At 48.0% G+C, this 22,294-nt stretch overlaps 2 protein-coding genes across 10 annotated transcripts in view; both read left to right on the top strand.

Annotated features, from left to right (window-relative positions):
• WFDC1 (WAP four-disulfide core domain 1) overlaps nucleotides 1-3,454 on the top strand; it is a 140,049-nt gene extending 136,595 nt beyond the window's left edge. For all 9 annotated transcript variants that reach the window (XM_075101267.1, XM_075101266.1, XM_075101265.1 and 6 more), the window contains one exon: nucleotides 714-3,454. The gene's annotated coding sequence lies outside the window, so the exon portion shown is untranslated. The remainder of the gene's footprint in view (nucleotides 1-713) is intronic.
• A 4,865-nt stretch (nucleotides 3,455-8,319) lies between these two features.
• Nucleotides 8,320-22,294, top strand: part of ATP2C2 (ATPase secretory pathway Ca2+ transporting 2) — a 29,064-nt gene continuing 15,089 nt past the window's right edge. The window contains exons 1-9 of the mRNA XM_075101255.1: nucleotides 8,320-8,720; nucleotides 15,809-15,922; nucleotides 17,239-17,355; nucleotides 19,188-19,277; nucleotides 19,360-19,395; nucleotides 19,488-19,549; nucleotides 21,035-21,143; nucleotides 21,218-21,367; nucleotides 21,461-21,529. Coding sequence (XP_074957356.1) covers nucleotides 8,622-8,720; nucleotides 15,809-15,922; nucleotides 17,239-17,355; nucleotides 19,188-19,277; nucleotides 19,360-19,395; nucleotides 19,488-19,549; nucleotides 21,035-21,143; nucleotides 21,218-21,367; nucleotides 21,461-21,529 — 846 coding nt within the window. The 5' untranslated portion in view covers nucleotides 8,320-8,621. The remainder of the gene's footprint in view (nucleotides 8,721-15,808; nucleotides 15,923-17,238; nucleotides 17,356-19,187; nucleotides 19,278-19,359; nucleotides 19,396-19,487; nucleotides 19,550-21,034; nucleotides 21,144-21,217; nucleotides 21,368-21,460; nucleotides 21,530-22,294) is intronic.

Raw genomic sequence — 22,294 nt, 5'->3', positions numbered from 1 at the left:
AGCTGTGTACAGGTGCACACCTCAGGCTCCATGAACTGAGCTGAAACACCTATGATGACGGACAGATGGTGCTGTGAAAGTATCCCAAGGACCTGTGGCATTGGAGATTGAGCTCTGCAAACCGTCCAAGGAGAAGTCACTCTCTTTCCCAACTCTCACTCTACCCCTCCCACTTTTTATTCTAATTTCACAAGATGCACCGGATTTCTTTGAAGAATCTTTAACTTGTGGGTGTTTAGAGGGTGGAGTGATTTTTCAGGATCTAAAAAAATGCAGCAGGACTTTGTGAGCCTTAAGACTTTAAACTTTCTGTTTAGGGGCTTCTTCTGATGCAGCTATAATGGCTCCTGCAAGACAAATTAAAAAGCTCTTTACTCTGGGCTGATGGAAGTAAAGGTCAGTCTTGCAAATACTTAGGCATATGGGTGATTTGGTGGGGTAATTTTATCAGGCTTTGAATTAGGCAAGAAAGAAAATATTTATTATACCAAAGGTCTGTCCCAAGATGGATTTCTCAACGCTTTCGGCTTCACTTTAAAACTAACTCGAGCTTAACTGGCAGTTATGAAAACAAAGCAGTCCAGTGTGTCTTATGTACCTACGTCAGTCTGACTGTTAAGATTACACAGCTACATAAGGACAGGTTCTGTGCAAACATCCCAGGAAGGATAAATATTTTAATTCCTTTTTTTTATTGTTTGATTTTCACCCAGCCGGACCACTCTGTTAAGCAGCTGTCAAGGAATGCTTTACCCAAGAGTTTTCTGTTTTGGAAGAATCCTGGTCCCAAATCTCCTCGAGCACGTCTCCAGCATTACCCTGATCCCTGCCCACCAGTGATAAAAAGACTTCGCTAGTCGAGGAACAGGATGAGTCTAGATTTAAAGCCTATCAACAGGGGGAGAAATGCGATCCCCTGAAAGAAACCACACTGTTTATCAGCGGCCCTTCTACCAATGAAATGTAAATACCTCTGAGCGGATTCCTATAAGCCACAGTGCCATTATCAGGCTGCTGGAGCAGCGCCTGCCCTTTATGTGTGTGTTCCGTGACCGATTCGGATTTCACGACCATGAACATAACTCAGTATTACAAAAATGAAGTGATGTCAGGATTGTACCTAAATATCGTATCTAAGTTGCATTAAAATAGGCAAGAATGTAAGACTAAAGGGGCTCTCTGGATCCCATCCAGTGCCCGCCTATCTCAAACAACTACTTTAAATAAGCCTTTTCATAAGCTTAAAGTTCAAAGAAACCCACAGGTTTCTTCTTTTCCTATTTATACCTAGGGTTCACCAGGTTTGACACCCAGTCTACAGGCCTAAACATGAAATCTTAAGAATTTGAGGAACTCTGAGCTAGGAGCAAAACCGGTTTTATATGTGGGGGTTTTTTTTTAAGTTACTTTCCTTTAGCTTCTCAGCCTGGTGAGCTGCAGATCGAGAGCTAATGATGGAATAGAATTCTTTCTACACTATCTGAGTAGACACACATGCATGCCGGTCCTTTTAGGTTGTAGCCAGCACAGCTAATGCTCACAAAATGTACATCTGCGTTGTTGTACCTGCAGGACCTCAGCAAGAGGGCTGAAGTCTGGATTATTTGTTGCACATACTAGAAAAGAAAGAGCAGGATAAATCTGTGTGATTAAAAGGCTTGTCTGGCAGATGGGCAACTGCTTTCTAGAAGTCCTGTGCCTTTATGTTGCCTTCCGTAAATCCTTAAGGTCAAGTCATTTGTACTTGGGCCTTACAGCTTCTTTTGGCTGTTCAGTGTTATAAAATGGAAAACACATTTTCTATGACTGTTTTTCTTTTCTGTGGCAGTCCTAAAGGGACAGTTGCATTTCATTTTGACAGATCTGCCAGAACTGCTAGGCAAAAGAAGCCATGTTTGCTCCCTTGTTTAGTACGTGTCCCCATCTGCACGCATAAAATTAGCATTTTAATATGCAGAGTAGTAGCGGTGTACGCAAATACCCAATTCACAAATACAAGTGCCTGCTTCCACCCACAAACGATGGGATTTTTTTTTTCCACTCACCAAATGTTTTAAGCCAAAGCTAAGGCGCCTATAAAACACTTGATACTTTGCAGATGACATTTGCAGCTGGAGAGATGAAAGTTGCCAAAGTGCTCTTCTGTTTCCTGTCCTGAACAGACGCGCTCCTCGGCGCTTTACAGAGCAAAGAAGCAGATGAAGGGCTCCACGTTTTCCTAAATACCTTCCTCTGGTGAACTCCGTTCACTTCTTTGTGCCTTTGTTCCAACTTCTGGGTATTAAATGCAACACCATATTTGGATAGATCTATTTCTAGAATTTTATCATATACAGCTTCACACAATGATATCTTAACTCCTGCTGAGAGACAGGAGTTTATAGTTCCAGACTCAGTTTAGGCTAGATTCTTGCCGCTTTGCCGCTGACACTACTTGACAACTTAAAGCGACACAGCTCGTAATGAAAGCCTTAACTCAGCCTTGCTCCTCGGTGCTGCGCAGTGAAATGGGTTGACTTTTTCCAGCATTACTTTTTGCAGAAAAAGCCAATTCTGATTGAATGAGCAAAGCCCTTCCAAGGTTACTGCTAAGTCCCAAAGAGTACATGCCAAACTGCTCTGTTTTAACATAAAAAATTCCGTGCCTAAAAAACGTCAGAGCATCCAGTGGAAAAACATGTCGTGAGCATTAACAAATTGGCAAGATTAAAATGTCAGATCTCAACCTGATCTTGCAAAGCATCCAAAAATATGCTTAATTTGAGTGGACACATTCACTTCAGCGGTTGCTTTTTTGTAGCTACAAAAGCACATACCTGACCACCTTGCTGGATGGGATGGTAAAGGTATTTTCTACTTGCAAAAGGAACTTTTAAAAAAGAAAACTGACAAATTAATGGTTTGTTGATGAATTTCTGTTTACTGGGTGTTATCAAAGACATCACCCTTCTTCATGGTGCTATAATGCTTGGGGTGTTTTTCAAGTTAATTCTTTTCAAGTTATTGTCAAACTCAGAAGCAAAAGCCACAGAAGAGACTTGTCTGAACGCTGTGTTTTCAACGCTGACATCCATCACATGTTGAAAACACAGAGCAAATGAGTTGCCCTCAGCTTATCTTCTCTCCAAAAACAAATGGCTTGACAACAGTCTTGCGAAGCACAGTAGCAAATCACTGACGCAGGTTGGTTTTAATGTTCCCGTGTACACTTTAAAGCATGTTTGGTGCTATAATAAACTCAACGTGTATCACTGTGTGCTAGCAATGCTCGTGGCCTTCGGGATCCTCAAGCGCTGCCGGCGGTGCCAGCGGACCTGCTCTGCCTTGCAGCAGCTGAGGATCTGCGGCAGCCCCAGGCAGGCCCCTCCCGGCGTGTGCCCCTGGTGCTTAGACATGTACAGGTTCTGCCACTTTGGTGCTCAATAAAAAGTGACCAGTATATTTTTCAACTCTGCCTGGTTTCTGTTGTGTGTTCTTGACGTACGCTTGGGTTCAGATTATTAAAAAAAGGACAAATCTTTTAAATTTTAGTTGTTAGGAGAGCTCAGAAGACGTAGGCACAGGGACACAAAAGTAATTTTGTCCTCTGGAAGGGGGGTGACAGACCACCAAAACACAACTACCACCCATGTCCCCTTTCAGAGGGACCACCTTTGTGGGGCAGACGCTCACTCACTTCTTGGCGCCCTCATTTCTGTTGACCAAGAGGAGTTGAAGGACAGTACTCTAAAGAGGATGGCGATGGTGGCTCAAGTGGACGGTGACCCAAGTAGAAGGTGACCCTTTTATTTCACCATTTATTTATCCTTGGTGATTCAGAGCTGTTGTTCGCTGCGGGATGCGTTTTGGCTGCCAGCTCAGGCGGTTTGCACTTCACAAGCAGCTGCTCAGACAGCTTTGCAGGAGGCCAAGGCTTGCTTGAAGGGTGGAAAAGGAAACCAAGGCAGAGCCCAGCGCCGGGCTGGTGCCCACTGCAGGATACCAGAGCTGGAAGAGGAGCCTGGCACTGAGAGGTTGGGCTGCTGAGCACTGTGTTTCCAGGAGCAGGCAAGACTTCACCATCCCACCAGCTCCACCCATGCTGGTCTTGCTCTATCTGCTCGTCGGGAGTGGGCAGGAGTCCTTCTGCATCACTTCCCTTCTGCCCTGAAACCATAACAGAGGAGTCACAGAGAGACAAACTGCCTGTAATTTGGCCAAGGAGGGAATAGCGGCAGGTTTCATTGCTTTGGGATGGTTTTCTGTGGGTTTTGAGAAGATGCCAGCTAGCACTAGGTGTCAGGGTCGCTTTTCAATCTGCAAGTGAAGTTGTCCTTGGGATCACTTGAACTTCTCATGGCAACGGTCGTATGGCCTGTTTGGATGGGGAGCACATAACTCGTGCCTCCTGCTGTGAGGTGTGAGGTGGACTAAGCACCTTGCCTTTCAAGAGAAGGATCTATCTAGTGAACACCAGAAAATTATGTTTTGATTTTGACTTGTTTCCGTACAAGCAAATATAGTTTCTGTTGATGTAGATGGCTAACAGTCTTTGTGGAAAAATCATTGTGTGACCTAAAGCATCATCTGCAGATGACACTGAAGTGCTGTCGGTGCTTCCATGAACCCAACAGCTGGAATCAACAACAGGACAAACACTAAAATAGATCGTCAAGAAGTCAGGGGTCTGTGTTTAAACTACAGCGCGCATCTCTAGGTCAGCAGTCTGCAGGAGTTGTAAATACGAGAATAAAAAAAGGTCGCTGTAATTTTGACATGCCTAGTTCAGAGCTGCATTAAGCTTTATGGCGCAGAAGGGTTTTGGTTACCTTCAGGAAGCTGTTCCCTAGTTCCACGAGCAGTGAAGAAGCCTATGAGGGCAAGACCATGCATGGAAGGGGCTTTGGAGACTGACAGTTTCTCTTTGCCCACTACATAGCAGGGATTTGTTCATACGGGGGGCTGTTTACTTCTCCCACCTCACACCATCTGCACAGGCTAGATTTTTCTCTGGAGGTGGTGTCAGGTGAGCATCGATTGCCTGTCTATCGCCAAAGCATTTACAGCATCATTTAGCGTCCTTTAAAGATTAATAAAAAAGATGCCTTGTGCTGGTGAGTTTACAGAGGTAAGGCCTATTTCTTCCCATTATTTTCTCCTCCTCGTTACCTTTTTAGCTAGACAAAGTAGCAAGAACCATGGGAGAAGCTGTGCAAAACAAAAAAAAAGATGTTTTGGCAGTTTCCAAGACGGAGCTGTGGCTGGTGGGGCTCAGTTCACCCGGCCTGAGCCGCCCAACCAGATGGGCTTCCCAATATCAGCAGTGGAGGCCGTGCAAAGAGAAACCAAGAGATTTCATCAAATTCCCCCGTCCTTCCTGGGGACACACCTAGGGACAGGCATAAGGGTTTTGCTTAGCCTTTATCGGGAGCATTGGCAAGCCAGAAAGGAGCCGTGGCCCAAAACTTTGTCCTTTGCTTTTACAACCTGGAGCGGTGGAGGTTCTGCCCAGGGGCCCGGGGAAAATCCGACCCGAAAGCAGAGTATCTGGATTTTTGGGTAGCAGCAAACTCAGTGAATTCTATCCATGCACCAAAGTCTTTTTCCCTCAAGGTGGCAGAAGAGGAACAAAAGTGTGCCGAGCCCTGGTTATGGCCAGGGAAGCAGGTGAAGGAGCTGAGAGTTTTGAACTGAAAGCAGCACCTTGCCCACGCAGCGGCAACCTTTTGGGCTCATGTAATCTCAGATTACAGCTGCTTTGCCGTGTGCATCTTCACAACACGTATTTTCTATTTAAAAAAAAATAAAATTATTTCCCAAATAACCTACTTAGAACTGGAGTCTGACCCTGAGCTTTACTATCCAATTAACTAGGAAATACTGTAAAGGTTCTGTAATTGGGCTGTGTGTTCTATTTTTATAGCGTGAAAATTATGTCTTATACCAGAAGGAAGAAATACAACTTGTATTAGTGTTGTTTTCTTTGTATTATAGTCTCAATTCAGTTTATTTACAGCATTTTCCAAGCCATGAGAGAGCAAAAGACATGAATTTTCCACTAGATTTCCTAACGGGCAGGAATCAAAAGCAGCAAGAAAATAAAACTTCAGTCCATTCAGCAATTTTGCAGAACGTGTGGCGAATAGTCAGCAACAGCTACATTTTCTTTCTGCATTTATTCAATTACCTCGGTGCTAAAATTTAATTACAGAACCGAATGAACACAAAGATGACAGACAGGGCCATGGTCCTGAGCCCAAACAACGCTGTTTCTCCCGAGCTGCAGGTCTGCTGGATAATAAACCAAAACACACCAATTATTATGGTGCATTATTATGCTCATCAGCTCCTTTTTAGGTCCTGTTTGTCTCGCAGCCCTCGCTGTATCCTTCCCTGCCCCCGGCCGAGGCTGGGAGAGGAGGAAGGGGGCTGCGACACCGGAGCGCAGCGGGCGTCTCCGCTCCAACACGGGATGCGCCGTCTTGGCCCGTGTCCACATTGCATAAGATTCTGGATTTTGTTCCTCTCCGGCTAGTGTACACAGCACCAGCTACGTGTGTTTCCACAAGCAGCAGCTTTTTTTTTTTGCCAAGAGGAGGAAGTTAAATAAGGAAACTGCCAGTGAGAGCCTGGTGCTCAATTAGCCGCGCTGTCGGCAGTGCTTGGCCGAAGAGAGCCGCGCTCGGGACCGCACGGTCCACGCACACGTTGCAGGTGGCAGCGCCCCGTGCCGTATGCCGGTTGCATGGATGATGGGTGAGGTTTTGGGATGGGAAAAGGGCACGCCCAAGGAAATCTTTTTTCCTACCTGCCTAGGGAGGGGGAAGATGTTTTTCACCGCTTTTCTATCACAGCCACGAGGAACAACTCAGTATGATCCCAAGGCTATGGCTTCTACAAACACACTCAGATGAACAGAAGAATGTATTTCCTTGCCAGGCAGTGGCTGCTTTGCCTTATCAGGACCACGGCAGAGCCAGCTGGCTGTGCTCCAGATCCTTACAAAAGCTACAGAAGGAGGAGACCGGTTCGAAAGCATATGTGAGCTCAGAGAAGTTTTGCCACCTAGTTCCCATACGTTTCGATAAGGTCTAAATCTCTACACACCTCTAGGAGCCTGGGCTGCCGTCAAGCCCTGGCTAAGCACCTTACCTAAACCCTGGGCAGGGTGTGGATGTGAGCTGCCTGAAATCCAGAGCCCAGCATTATCCCTGGATATTTTCCCATGGGAAGGAGGGCTGTTGCAGCGACGCAGGAACTTCCTTCATCTGCCTGACGCATCCAGTCCAGGTCATTAAGAAAGCATTTCTCAATCAGGAGCCAAGGGAACTAGGGAGCCCCAGCTGTGTCTTACGAGAACCTGGCTATTTGCAGGGTGTTTCCCAATCGCATCACTCTCCCCTCGGTCTTTGGAAAGAAGCCCTTCCTCCAGACAACTTCAGTGGGACACAGCTTGGGACAGCGTGTGTCACCTGTAGCTGTTAGCAGCATCGTGCTGGGGGGGTGTCCCATGGGGCTCGTCAGCTTTTGCTAGGGCTGGTGGGACCTGGCAGATGCAGATAGGCAACACTGAAATGCTCCACGGGAAAACACCGGTTTGATGGAAGTCTTCCAGGTTTTGGGTAGCTGTCACGCCGCTGAGAGTCTGGGGTCTTGGCCCCATCACGGGCTGGGTGTCACCACCTCCACTGCCCCAGAGGTAGGAAGGTGGCACCTGGATGTCCTAGGAGAAAACTGTGCTCCTGCAGAAAATTGCACGTTTTTCTCTGACTGGGGATGACATTTATTCCCTCAATGCAGTTTTTACTGTCAAAGGAGGATCTTAATCTCATAGTTTACACCTCAGAGACAATTTAAGCCTAAGTGAATGCTGTCATGACGCCTGGGGAGGGATGTAGGTGTGCTGGTGCAAACCAGTGCACGATGCTCCCTGACAGGCAGCTATAAATCCTCAGAAAGGATGTAACTGGTTAACTTCAGCCATATATTGAGATCCACCATGCAAGCACTCCTCTCTACCGAATGTAAGACTGTGTTTTTTTAATAAACGAGCATCACAAATTCACACATCACACATTTATGCCCTCTCCCTGATGTAAATACTTATAAATACTGGCGTTATGCTGACAGGAGCGTTTCTGAAGGAGGATTTCCCCAACCTGGAAGTTTACAAGCAGGCTCGGCAGTGTGTGCAACCTGTCTTGCCTCTACATGCAGCAGCCTCGCCAAAGCACCCTCCCTATCTGCCTGCCCGAGATGTGGCACCGGCCGACGCTCCTACCACAACACTTTTTCAGAGGGCGGAGGAAAACAGAGCTGCAAGACCTCAACCTGCTCTTCAGGTGCCAGCCGTGCACGCATGTAGGGCCACCTCACTCCTCTATCAGCCGCGGTTTTGAACGCAGACAGGCTGCCGCTGCCAGGGTTTTATGGGTGAAGCGCCCTGCGTCGCTGCTCGGAGGGTGCGTGGCCTCCCTCCAGCACCTGTGGCCGAAGGCGTGACTTGGCAGCAGGTAAACGCTGCCTCTCCCCGCCTGTAACCATAGCCCTGCGCTTGCGAGGGAATTCGAGCCCGCGCTGCCGGCAGCAGGTGGCACGGTCCCGGTGGCCCCCGGGGCGCTCCCCGCCGCTGCGCAGCGAAGATGGTGGAAGGAGGTTTCACCAAACTCTTCCAGAAAAGGTCATTTTTCCGCTTTGTGCAGAAATATCAGCCCCTTGGGAGCGGCGAGCCGGAAGAGGAGGTGAGGATTGCCTATGCCTCTTGCCTGGACCTGCTGAAATAATTTGTGTAATTGGGGTTAAATTTGTCTACTTTGTCTGCTTTGTCCCACCGGTAACTGGATATTACCGCCGCTGTGCTCTCTTCTCGCTGTGCTGAGTCATTCCCTGTACAACAGGGGACGAGATTAATGATGTTTACCAGGCAGCAGAGTGAGATGGGGATACTTGTTTCTATGCGATACTCCCAGGACATATAGCTCAGGCCAAAGTCCTGGCCAGGAACGTTGTTCTGTGCACCGACGAGGTTCAAAATCAACACAACTCGTAGCAGAGCGGCTGCCGGGAGGGCCATGGGCGCTGCGTGAGGCTTTCTGGAGTGCTCGTACAAAATGCAAACGCTGTTGCAGCAGAAGGGTGAATAAAGAGCAAGGCTAACCCTGTCCCCAGGGGTCCCCCCTGCCACTGGTGCCGGTCGTGGGTGGAAGGGCTGTGACCCCTCGTCTCTCTGTTCTGTTGCTGCAGTCGTTGCTGGTAACGAGTGCCTGAGAAGAGCTTTAGCTCAGACCTGCAGAGTCTGCTCTGAAGTAACGCCTTCCTTTCTTGAAAAACGCTGATGTGTGAACACTGATTTTTTCCCCTCCTCCCTTCACTACCTCTCCTCGGTGCAGATGGACCAAAGAGTGGCCAGTGGCGGTCTAGGTGTCACATTTGCTGTTTTCCTTGCTTTTTTACCACAAAACCTTCAGGTCCAGGATTATTTTATTATCACATTTTCTCAGCACAGGGATTTCCATTGCTTAAGCCCCATTTTTTTTTCTCCCACGTGACAGATTGGTTGGGTGCCCTCCCACAGAAACCTGATTTGTCTAAGTCCTTCAGCATGTAGGCTTAGCCCTCAGTCCTGTCCCATCCCCAAGGACCATCCCCACACTTTCAAGAGATTCACATTCTTTTCTGTGACTGTCTGACTGAGGTCTTGTCTCAGATATTGTTTCAGCTAATCCTCTGCTCCCTTCTGAGTCTCGTCTTTCCAGTATGGGGGTTGGTCAGCGCTACAAGGAGAAGAAAATAAGACATTGAGCTGCGTGTTGTGTGATGCTGCTCTACGCTAGCCATAGCCCAAAAGCCCATGAAAGGAAGAGCTTGTTGGGGTTACAGAAAGTGTCTGTAACCATCTCGCTTTGACGGGAAGCTGAGATTTCTGATCACACACAGGCAGGAGGCCACCAGCAATTAGTCTGGCTTGCTCTTTGGTGGTACCGTTTCTGTTGCGCAGAGTGTGATACATTTATAACAGGACAGGGAAATGACCAGCCTTCTGGCTGCAGGTGTAGAAAGTAACCAGCAAGGTGAAATGACAACAGGAACTTGATAAATCAAGAACATATTCTCAGGTTATGATTTAGGCTGGTAAATGATTCACATTTCCTCTAAGGATGGTATTTTGTTTCTTTATTTGAAAACAGAGCACTTTAAATCTTATAGCTCTTAAGTATATTGGTCAAAGGGTTGTCCTGGGCCTTAAGGATGTGAGCCAGGTTATCTGATGGGACCCAAGCCAGGATAAATACACAAATTGCGAAGGAAAAGCCCCTGTGCTTGTAGCTGTGAGGTGATGGCCAGCTCACAGGCTCTGGCCATGCTGTTACCTGGAGAGGGTAGAAGAGTTAACTTTCACATCAAAGCACAAGCACAGCCCATGTCTAGACCCTGTCGCATACGGTTGCAACTCTTTTTCTGCAGTGGCCCATTCAGAATCACAGGGAATTTTTGTGCTGCCGATCCATGATTTATGAGAACCGTGTGTTTCCTTCAGAAATCTGAAGAACATCCAAAGATTTTTCTTCTGAGCACCCACATGTACGTGTGTTTGAGGGTAAAAAACCCTCTGTGCACTGTGTGGGTCACATCTCCTTTTCCCTTTGACCATGTACCAGGGTCACCCCCGTGGCACCCAGTGCACCCAACGGACACAGTCAAGGGCAGATTTCCCAGGGGGCTGCAGCTCTTCACCCCCAATAGTTTTTAACCAGATGATATGGGTGGGGTTTGTAACACCATCCAGGGCAATCTGTCCATCTCCACGCCTCCATTTCCACACACGGTGCCCCTAGGACTGGTGATGCTGGTCCCGCAGGAGCCACAGGCAGGTGCCGGTGGGAGGGAGCCGTATATGAAGGCACAGGTCTCTCTCTGCCTCCTCCATCCCAGAATAACTGGATCCCAGGGCAAGATAAAAACACCTTTAAGGTCTTGGAGAGCGTCATCCCTGGAGAGCATGGGAGAAGAGTTCATCATGGAGCTCCGCTGTCAACCCACCAGCGACCTGCTGTGATTTTCCCTTGTTAGCTTTAGAAACAGCTGGCTTCTACCCCAGGCACGTCTGGGTAGTAGATTTTAATGCATTAAGATCTTCAGAGTTTCTTTGGAGCTCCTAGGAATTATCCTTTGCAATTGTTCCGTTTCTCCCCACCAAAACCCCTTTTGACCCTTCCCCCACAACACCTGATCTATTCCACAGTCAGTAGCCGTGAGATGGAGCACGGGTATTTCCCAGCCCTGTCCTACGGTCAGGCCTGAATTGCTATTCCAGTTTGGGTCAAGGCTTTTTTCCGTTTCAGGTTTCACACCAATGAACATTTATCTCCTGGAGACTTTCCCAGGCTCCATATCCTCCTGGATATGCAGAGCATCTTATGAGAACCGTTTTATTACTGTGCAGGTACCTATTTTTTTATATGCCCTCAAAATAAATCAAATAGTGCAGCTTTCCTTCCCGGTGAAAAAAGGAAGACCATGGGATTGGCTTTGCACAGCTGCGACACAGACTTCACTTACACACACGTTTTCAGCCCCTTAGAGGTGTCAAGCCCAATTCCTTGCTTTTGAAAAAGCTTCCAGCAGGCAGGGGGTTAACTCCAGCTCCCACAGGTTTTTGGGCTGAGGGCTGCAGCACCTCCCTCCTAGGAGACCTTATCTAAGAAGTTGCCATAAACTTTTGGGGTTTTGGGGGTTTTTTGGGCCTGGGAGGGACTGGTTTGTGTGGGTGAGGAAGCTCCTCAACTGCTGGCTGTGGAGCTGTAGTGACGGGGTTCTCCTGCAGGGATGGCAATGCCACCTTTCAGCTCAAGAGGCTTTGCTTTAGGTTAATGGGAGCTGGAAAATCTTTTTTTATAATTAAGGAAAAAAAGGAAAAGGCAGGTTTGAGCAGGAGGAAGAGACCAGTGGGGGTGAGGGGAGGGGGATGTTCAGCTGGGGGCAATCAGCCCACAGTTTGGGCACTGCCCACCCAGCCCAAGTCAGCCCTCCATTACCCCTGGGAGCAACTCAAAATCCAGGGAATAGTTTTAAGTCAGCTTTTCTGGGAGAACCTTGGCTTTTTGAACAATCAAAGTGTCAATTTTGAGGCTTATATCCGCAAGCCAGGAGACCAGAGGCTTTATTTCACATAGAAAATCCTCAATTCTGTGCTAGACGTGCAATGGGGGAGCGAGAAACTGCGCAACAGGAGCTGAAACCGCGGCGGTGGGTGGGAAATGGCGGGGGGCTCGGATAATGAAGCCCAGTGAGGCAGCCTGTCGTTTGCAGGGCTGTGGTTTGCTCTGGGTTGGTTTCTGCATGCTGCCTGCACCCCTGAAACGCAGGTCCTCCGCCTGCCATGTGCACCAAAAAAAGCAACGCAAGGGGCTTTTGAGGGAATGGTTTGATTTGTTTCTTTTAGTAAGGATGAAGATTATACAGGGAGAGGGTTTCTGCTTAATCTTTTAAAGGGCTTCTTGTTAAACTAAATAACCCAGCCCACTTTTGACTGGATTATGATATATTAGCTGCTGCAAAGTAATCCAAGATGGGGGGAAAAAATATGCAAAACCTTGGTAAAGGCAGAGGTCTGGGGGAAATCCCGAGAACTCGTCTTTTGGGCTGTTTGCCAGAGCGCACAGAAAGGGCTAAGTACTCTGCAGAAAGCCCCATGCCTTCTTCCTTCCCACGCAGGCTGCTCAGCACAACAATTGATGGATTGTTTCGGGGCGAGGGAAGAGGCGGCAGCGGCACAGGTACCGGCAGCGCCGGCTCTGCTCCGAGGTGCTCTGGGGCAGGGTGCTGCAGGGCTCCCCACCATGACCAGCTGCTCTTTACAGCCTCCAGTATCTCCTGGCCTTGCAAAGCAACAGATAAACTAATCATTTTTTTTTTGTTTTTCTTTTTACTTCTTTCTGCCCTGCTGTATGGAGCCGTGCGCTCTTGTGCTTGAGTTATGCCTAAAGGATAGAGGTTAAAAACGTAAATGGATAGTGCTGCTAGCCCGCATCCATTTTACAATGTAAATAGAAAGGAAAGTAATGCACAAGGAGAGGTTAGTTTATGAAGGTGTTTGCTCAGGACTCTGCCTGGTGTCTACCAGACACCGGGTGGGATGTTTTTAGGGGCAAAGGCGCTCTGCAGAAGAGAAGAGCGATGGGGCTGCACTGATGCATCACTGGAGCTGTTCCTCTGGTAGGAAAAGCTGTGCCCCATTCATCCAGGGGAAATCACTTACAGGTGTAAGCTAATCAATGCAAATTAGCTCATCCCAATAAAGCTGTTCATTTCACAGCAGCCCATGCCTGTAAGGAGCTGCTAATGTATCTGCAGGAGCTGCCAGTGTATGGCTCGGGCACATCCATAGGCTTTTGTCGTTCATTTCCTCCACGCCTTTTCAAAGGTAAATATTAGTGTTAGACCTGAGCCCTGGCTTCCCCCGCTGGCTCAGGGACTGGAGGCATGTCACCATCGTGTCTGGGTCTCTTCTCACCCTCCAGCTCCTTTAATTAAAATTTAAACTTCCTCAAGGCAAGGCTGTGCCTTGACACCTTCATGTGCCACCAGCATTAATCAAATCAGCACAGTAATGGATGCAAGGTACATTTCTAAATGTTACAACCCCATATTTTCTTCCCAACAAGTCCTTCGACCTCCTTAGATGCATGGGTGGCTTTCAGTCTTGTAGGGTCTGGGAGTCAACAAAGTTACAGGGAACAGATGAACTTGCACAAGTAGGACACACAGGTGGAATGAATCACTGGAAGGGCATTTTTGTCCCTTTTAGAGATGTCTGTTAAGAAAATGCTGAAGTAAGGGTGCTGCCTGGACATAGCAGGCCTCAAAACAGCAGAGAAATGCTGCAGGTTCTTTGGGCAAATCGTGGTCGTCAGCATGAGGGATTCACGGAAGTGGAATATCCTTGGAAATCTTGGAGAAATTGCCGGGGTTTTGGAAAGGCTGGTTGCTCCTGGGGCAAAAATGGCTTCTAAATGAGCTCTGCACGGACCGAGGGATCACAGCAAACTCTTCTGCGTTTGCTCCGGGAGCAGGTCAGTGCCAGCGTCTCGTGTGTTAGCAGCTGTGCCGTGGGTCAGTAAACAGCAATAAAAAGGGGGCTGAAACGTATGGAACTGGCAAAAGCCTTTTTAAAGAGCAGGGCTTAGAGATGCTCCCATCTCCTCTGCTACAAAGCCACAAGACAGAAACCAATTCTGTTACTGGCATGAGTGAACAGCCAAAGGGATTTTCTGCATCAATCTCTGTCTTTAGATTGCAAAACGCTGGATGCTTCTAAAAACCTCTTGAATATTTATGGCAGGGCTAATTCTCCAAATACCGCTTCAGGCACCTCTGAAGTCCTCCAAGGCCTTGCTCAGGTGCTGCTATGAGCCGGACCTGAACATTTCCCCCAGCGAACACCCCGGGGTGCTGGCAGCAAGGAGCCGGTGCCAAATTCTTCCTGCCCTGCCGAGTGTGAACTGGCTGCATGGCTGAGCTCTGCTGGGGGCTGAGCACTGCGCTCCCTCGGGGTCCCTCTCGTAATGACCACGCGGTCTTGTGCTTTATGAATGAAAGCAAGCGGCAATGGGATTCTCCTGTCCCTTGGGAAGGGTGAGGTTTCTCCCTCTCCATACTTACCCCGCAGCAGCATTGACACAGTCTCCATCGTGTGCCTGGCTGAAGTTTCAGGCAATGCCACTGCTCTGAAAAGTGTTTTGGAAAAGGAGACAAGGGAGGTCAGGGTGTTGGGAGCTCGGCACAGCCCTCGGGCTGCCTGGATGGGACAGGAAGGGTTTGTCCTGCTTGGAGGTGTATGCACAGCCAGCAGTGGAAGAAAACAGCCATGGAGATGGGAGAGGCGGCTTTTGCTTTCTCCCACTGGCTCAGAGATTTTTCTATCTCACATCTATTAATAATAAATAAATTAATGTCTTTAACAGGGGAAAAGGTTTTTCCCATGCTCTGACCATTGAGCGGGCAGTGGGCTGTGAGACACTGGCACAGAAAAATGCTCATCTCATGCAGGATACATGCAAACAGCAGAGCCTGGCACGCTTTTCTGACCACAGCGTTGGTGTGCTCTTGTCTTTTAAGTGATCCAGCTCCTAATAGTCTTTCTTTCCACTACAAGAATGTGCACCAGGTTTTGAGGTTGTCATAAAGATTAATTAGTAAATGTTATGAAGTGCTATGATTTAGGAAGTGTTTTAGCTACCTGTGAAGTCACAGAATCACAGATCACCTCTGGAGCTCACCCCGTCCCACCCCCTGCCTGAGCAGGCACCCCCAGAGCAGGGGCACAGGGCCGCGTCCAGGCGGGGGGTGAATGTCTCCAGGGAAGGGACCCCACAGCCTCTCTGGGCAGCCTGTGCCCCTGCTCTGGCACCCGCACAGGGAAGGGGTTTGTCCTCATGTTCAGGTGGAGCTTCCCGTGTTCCAGCTTGTGCCCGGTGCCCCTTGGCCTGGCGTTGGGCACCACTGAAAAGAGCCCGGCCCCATCCTCCTGACACCCGCCCTTCAGATATTTATAAGCACTGATGAGATCCCCCCTCAGCCTTCTCTCCAGGCTGAACAGACCCAGGTCTCAGCCTTTCCTCCCAAGGGAGATGCTCCAGCCCCTGATCCCCTTGGCAGCTCTGCGCTGGGCTTGCTCCAGCAGTTCCCTGCCCTTCTTAAATGGGGGGCCCAGCCACACAGCTGGCAAGGTGACAGAAGGGAATGGGATTAAGGAAAGAAACAGAGAGATGCTTAAATAGTTTTATGAACTGTGCTCTTGCCTAACAATTGCTTTATCTCATTTACTCAGACCCATGAGGAGTGTGAGCTGAAAATAATTGAGCAGCAGGAGGAGGAGGTGACGGTTCTGCCCGCAAAAGACGCATGTAAACGCCATAAAGAAGACTTGGCAAAAGCTTTAAATGTAAGGGTTTGTAGAGGTCTTTGTGAACAGAGCAAGGCAGTCCGTGTAATCTGACTCTGGGAAGAGGCTGAGCAGCAAAACTGGTCTTTGGTTTCACGTGCAAACTCCTGGACTGCCCAATGCCCCTGCCTTCGCGTGGGACGGACCCTCGCCTTGGCTCAGCATTGGGCGTTTGTGCTTCCCTTTGTCCTGGGGAAGGATTTCACTGAAGTGAGTGGCTCTGAGCTGCAGGTGAAAGAGCCCAATTGTCCAGCCTGGAAAACGAAGCGCTGGCAGGGCTGCGCCCAGGCTGGCGGAGGAGCCCCGTGTGCAGGCTGTGCAGCTTCCCACTCAAGTTATCGGTAGCTCCTTGGAAAATGTTGTGCGAACGCACGCAGCACTTTTACCCCTTCTTTTTGTAGCAGGTTTCATTTCAGAGGCAAAACTCGTCACGTTTATTGTCCTAGATGACTTCTCAAAGGCTTGCTTGCGGTTTGAATCATCAGACACCGATTCACCTCCCCAACCCTACCCCAAGCAAACAGCAAAGCTGTAGCCGTCACCTGGCTTGGCTCGTGCTGAGACCCGTTTGCCCACGCGGAGCGGGGAGATCGGCCCTGGCAGGGGTGTGTGCGGTGGCCGGCCCCACCGCTCTGCCCCGGCCCCGCTCGAGCTTCCCTGCAGCCGCAGCACGGACGTAGCCGGAGGGATGGAGGGACACGGGGGCTCAGGAAGGAAACTCCAGTCGCTCCGTCTGCCCTCGACTTAGCGCTTGGGAAAAGAAACAGTGTGATGTTATAACTCACACTTAACCACATGTACGAAAAATAGATGGAAATTTAGAAAGGCTGAGTCCCCATGACCAGGGAAAGCTGTAACGTGTAGCGATATTTTGGTGTCTGACCTTGCTGGTTTTTTAAATCCAGGCAAAATAGATCTTATTCCTCCTCCGTTTGTTCTCTTTGAGTTTTTTCAGGGTATTTTTGTTTGTTTTTTTTTTTTTTAAATGTACAGTGAAACTAGAAATCAGTTTTTTCCTTTACTATTTTAGAGTTCTAATTTGTCATCTATTATATGGCTTCTCACTTATGTAAATAATTTTTTAATTACCTTGTGCTTACTTTATGGGTTTCTGTAGTGGTAGGTGGCAAAGCATTATAGTTTAACAAAAATAAATATCTAAACAAAAAAACAGTGGATAGATTTATTTTTATGTGAGGGATTGAACCACGAACATCTTGCCCGGTCTACTTACAGGTTTTTAACACAACATTGCCTATAACTATTCTACAATATGTAATGTTTGGGTTGGGTTGTTTTTTTTAATTTCCCTCTAGGTTGACTTGCAAACCGGACTCTCTGAGTGTTCTGTGCTACAGCGCAGGTTAAAACATGGCTGGAATGAATTTTCAGTAGAGAATTCGGAGCCTATATGGAGGAAATATCTAGACCAGGTAAGGATTTTCTGCACATGTTCTTATTTCCTGGCAAAAACCCCTGGCTGGCTTGGCCTGAGTGTGTCTCTGCATTGAAATATTCAGGATTTCTGCTTCCACAGATTCAACCTTGGAAGGGGCTGTGCCCCAGCTACAGAGATTGTCTGTTCTCCTGGGAAAGCCATCATGAGATTCAGATGCAGGGTCATTTAACGTGAAGATAGCATCTTAAAATAAAAATAAACCTTTTTATCTCCATGCAGCCCACAAATCAAAAGCCATAGATGAGTGGCCTGATTTCTGGAGCATGTTTATTCCCTTTAAGGCAAGTGATAAAATCATGAAAGGCTTGAGGAATACCAGTAGTAGCTCAAAGCCACTCTGGTTTCAGTTACCCCCATGAAGGAAAGTCCTAAAACGCCTGCAAAAGCAGAGGCACTTGCGGAGCTCAGGTGAGCGTTGGTTCCCTATCAGCAATACATCAGTAACAGATACATTAATACGCGGTGCCATGTGCAGCAAAGATCCACGATTTCAAACCAGCAGCCCCCAAAAAGCCAGGCAGAAGGTGGTATTGGCTATCTTGTTTTTCCCTAGCTGAGTTATCCTTGAGTTTTGCTTTTATTAACTGGTTCTCATCAGCATTTAACGCATCTTTGACCTCCCTTTCAGAGCTTTTTAACCAAACAAGAAGGGTCTTTGGTTTTTGTTTCTTTTCAACCAGTTATTTGGCCAATTTTCTTCTTGCTTAGCTGGATCATGAAGATTTTAGTTGCTTTGAAAGACTTTATTTTTATTTCATGGACTATCCCTTTTTTCCTCTGTGATCAATATTCTTTAAGCACTTTGTAATCATCGCTCGGTCTCTTCAAGGACTCTTTTATTCTTAATAGAAAGTGAGATGGTGCTTTTTTTCCTACTCATCCTTAACAAAGTGTTTCTCCTATGGGGACACCAAACTCACTCTTTAGTGCACCTCTGAGCCTTCTGCAACCTGTTGGTCTCTCTGGAAGGGCTGCTTGCAGCCCCACACCATTCACGCCTCTGCACTTGACCGTCGTCCCTCGGCAGACACTTGACGTGGCTTCTTCCAGCTGCTATTTTTGTAAAGCACCCCCTTTGGCCCAGTCATTCTAAAGAGAAATGAAGGGACCCTCACGTTTGGTTTCAACAAGGAATACATTTAAACCTTGGGTTTCTGACCGTGCATCGCCACACGTTACCCAAAACGGGCACTTTTCTCTTTACCTGACTTAATTCCCTTACGTCAGTTCCCACATTATCTAAATGGAGCTGTAACTTTCTCAGGTAGGAGAAAGGCCCTTAAAATCTGTGTTTAAAAGTAAAATAAGTGAGGATCTTACTCCTGGAGCCCTGGGTTCAGCACAGAGTTTAGCAGATTAACTAAAGAAAAGAGGAAAAAGAAGGCAGGGCGGGGGGGGCGGGGAAGGGGATCTCTGGTTTCAAATTCTAAAAAGACAATGAAGTTTTTGTTTGTGTCTCTTGTGCCTCCAAGCTTTTAGACTCAGTCCTGCGCTGCATGTCTGCAAAGGCGAGCCTGGCCTGTGCAAACAGGGGAAAAGAGGAAACTGGTGTCATTTGGTGTGAGCCTCTGCCTTGCCCTGCTTGTCCCCGGTGCCACCCGTCCCCTGTACGGGCGCAGGACCTGGCTTCAGCCCAACCACGGGTGCTGCACCCTCTGCCGGGGCAGAGCGATGCTGCTGTCTTGGGCAAGGAGGCTCTCTGCAGCAAAACCACATGCCTAATCCTATCTGAAGAGGTCTGAGGCCAGCTCAGCTTCGGCAGTGCCATATTTAACTTTATATTGCTTTTTTAAATTATTTTTTCAGTTTAAAAATCCCCTCATTCTCTTGTTGCTGGCTTCCGCTTTAGTAAGCGTCATCACGAAAGAATACGAGGACGCCGCAAGCATCGCCATGGTAGGTGGTAGCTCTCCTGCAACCCAACCCTTCGCTCTCTGAAGCTGGTGTGCCTGTGCCTGTAACGCCTCTTTGTTCGCAGGCGGTGCTCATCGTGGTCACCGTGGCCTTCATCCAGGTACGTCAGCTGGAGCTCGGCTCCGCGGCCGGGGCTGCCATGAGCGGGCTCGCTCGTGTAACTTGGCTTTCTTCTCCCTTCTCGTCTAAAAGGAATATCGCTCAGAAAAATCTCTGGAAGAGCTTAACAAGCTGGTGCCCCCCGAGTGCAACTGGTGAGGCATCCCTGGTTTGGTGGGGTGTAGCAGGGTGCGGGTTATGAGGGAAGAACCGAGCGGTGAAGAAAATCACTTCAAGTTGTCGTGCATGTGATGAGAACCCAGTGCCTGCAGGGGTGGCACCGTGTGTGGGTGCAGCTGTAAGGCACCGTGAAAGGAGATGAAATAACTCTGGTTTTTAAAGTAGGCACCCAGAGGAATTGAATAAATGCTGAGAGGCAGGAGGGTGCCAGAAATGTCCCACTGAACACCCTGCATAAGCATCCCTGCAGCCTCTCGCATGTCGCTGACTCCCTGTGCAGGAGAAACCTCACCTACATATTTCTTTGGCTTTAGGGTAGTCTCTTCCCCAGGAGATTGGCACAAAATGACTTACGAATGGTGGCGCACACGGGCTCGGTTTCCTCGCCCACGCCTGCCTGCCACTGTGTGTACGTTCTGGGCACAGACACAGAGACTCACAGAATCATTAAGGTTGGAAAAGACCTCTAGGATCATCAAGTCCAACCACCAACCCAACACCCCCATGTCTCCTAAATCATGCCTTGAAGTGCCACGTCTATATGTTTTTTGAACACCCCCAGGGACGGTGACGCCCCCACCTCTCTGGGCAGCCTGTGCCAGTGCCCGACCACTCTCGCGGTGACGACTTTTTTCCTAATATCCAACTTAAACCTCCCCTGACGCAGCTTGAGGCCGTTTCCTCTCGTTCTATCACTAGTGACTTGGGAGAAGAGACCACCCCCCACCTCACTACATCAGGTGCTTTGGTGCAGATCAGCCACACACAAGCACCATTGCCCATGGAGCAGTTGTAGGTCTGTCAGATATCACTTCCCTGACTCCCTTGATGTTCTGTATCAGTCCTTTAGATTACAGGAAAAACTTTTCCTCTTTATGTCTTTGCAAATGAGTTTTATTAAATATAAATAAGCTGTGAGGCCCAGAAGAACCCTGCACTGCAAAAGCAGCGTGGGGTTTTCTTCTGGTCCAAAGTTCATCCAGGTTTGGATCTTACAAATGCCACTGTTTGTTCTTTATTTATTTATGATATGACACCGTAAACATCTAACCACTTGAAAGGCTGTACTCTTAATACAAAAGTAAAATGCCAGTGGTAATTCTAGCTTTAAAAAGCTTCTTTTTAGGTTAAAGAATCTTCAGGTCATTCCTTAAAGCATGAGCCACAGGAATGCGCACCATCTTGTCACTCCTATCTACTGTATAAGTACAGTTTAAGTCACTTATTGCTGAAATGCAAGTCTCCCATAACCTGGCCGTCTGTTTATGAATTAAAACTGAGCCCAAACTAAACATAATCACCTCTCCTCACCGTTATGAAGATTTTATGTTCTTATTTACTTTGGAAGGTCTTTGAGGCAGGGCTGTTGCTTTCTTTCCAGTCACATTCCCAAGCCTGCAGAAGGAATTAAAACCTCACAGCCTGCTTTCCTGTCTTCTTTTTCCATTTGTCTCACGTAGCCTAAGGGAAGGAAAACTGCAGCATCTTCTAGCACGAGAGCTTGTGCCTGGAGATATCATATATCTGTCTGTTGGCGACAGGGTTCCTGCAGACCTCAGGCTGATAGAGGTAAATACAGCTATACATATAAGAGCCTGTTTCGGGAATTTCTTGTCTTAGTGCCAGAAATGTGCCTTTTTTAGGTTACAGATCTGCTGGTGGATGAATCCAGTTTTACTGGAGAAGCTGAGCCTTGCAACAAGTCTGACAGTGTCTTACTGGAAGCCGGAGACATAACCACACTGAGCAATGTTGTTTTCATGGGGACCCTGGTGCGATACGGGAAGGGAAAAGTGAGTCCTGTCAGCCTCGATCTTTTCCTCAACATTAGTTACAGAATCTCCAGAGTTTTTCATCTTCCCCTCTCTTTTTTTCCTTCTTTTCAGGGCGTAGTTATTGGGACGGGTGAAAATTCACAGTTTGGAGAGGTGTTCAAAATGATGCAAGCTGAAGAGGTAAAGTAGTCTCTGTGTCTCTCTGGAAATGGTAGATGTTCTGGATGAAAGCTTGTGAGGAGGAGCAGTTCCAAGAGTTAATGCATCGCGTTCATTTCTATTTCTGTCTCAAAACGCCTGTGTGACTGAGGGACACCAAAGTGCTGTATCCAAAAAAGGCTATAAGCAGGATTTAGGCTTCTAAATCCAGACTTGTGATGCTCAGCTTGTGTCTAACTTGGTAGTCACCCAAACACCACGGTTGCTTCTCTCCCCGCCCCGCCTCCACTTTCCACTACATATATAAAATTTTACTTTTACACGTGGCAAAATTTCACGGGCCAGACCTCTGAGCTAACACAGATGAGGATCTAGAAACTAGTTAACTCTTGAGCCATTAATGCAAAAAATCACAGCGAAGCAGAAGCAGACACTTCTGGGTAATGTGTGTGCAAAGATTCTGGGAGAAGGATGGGGGTGGTCCAGACTTTTCACCCCTGTCCCAGAGGTCTTGCACACACATTATCCAGTCCTGGACTCAATCGATACGGTCCTTTTTTAGCCCTTAGTCTGTCCCTACCTTGGCTCCCCAGCTGTAATTGAATATAATTCTTCTTTTTCTCCTACTTTTTGCCTGTCTTGAGTGCACCGAGGCAGCAACTCTCTCCCTGTGGGCCAGCCTGTGCCCAGCAGACCCCGCTGGGGGTTTGGGGTGGGGAAGCGCTAGGATAGATCGGGCAGCTGTAGCAACCCCAGTAAATGATAACCAGGACTGTGTGCGTCAGT

Source organism: Phalacrocorax aristotelis, chromosome 8, assembly GCF_949628215.1.
Source record: "Phalacrocorax aristotelis chromosome 8, bGulAri2.1, whole genome shotgun sequence".
In the NCBI taxonomy this organism is placed as follows: Eukaryota; Metazoa; Chordata; class Aves; order Suliformes; family Phalacrocoracidae; genus Phalacrocorax; species Phalacrocorax aristotelis.
The sequence above is the reverse complement of the archived record's forward strand: the minus strand, read 5'-3'. Positions and strand labels throughout refer to the sequence as shown.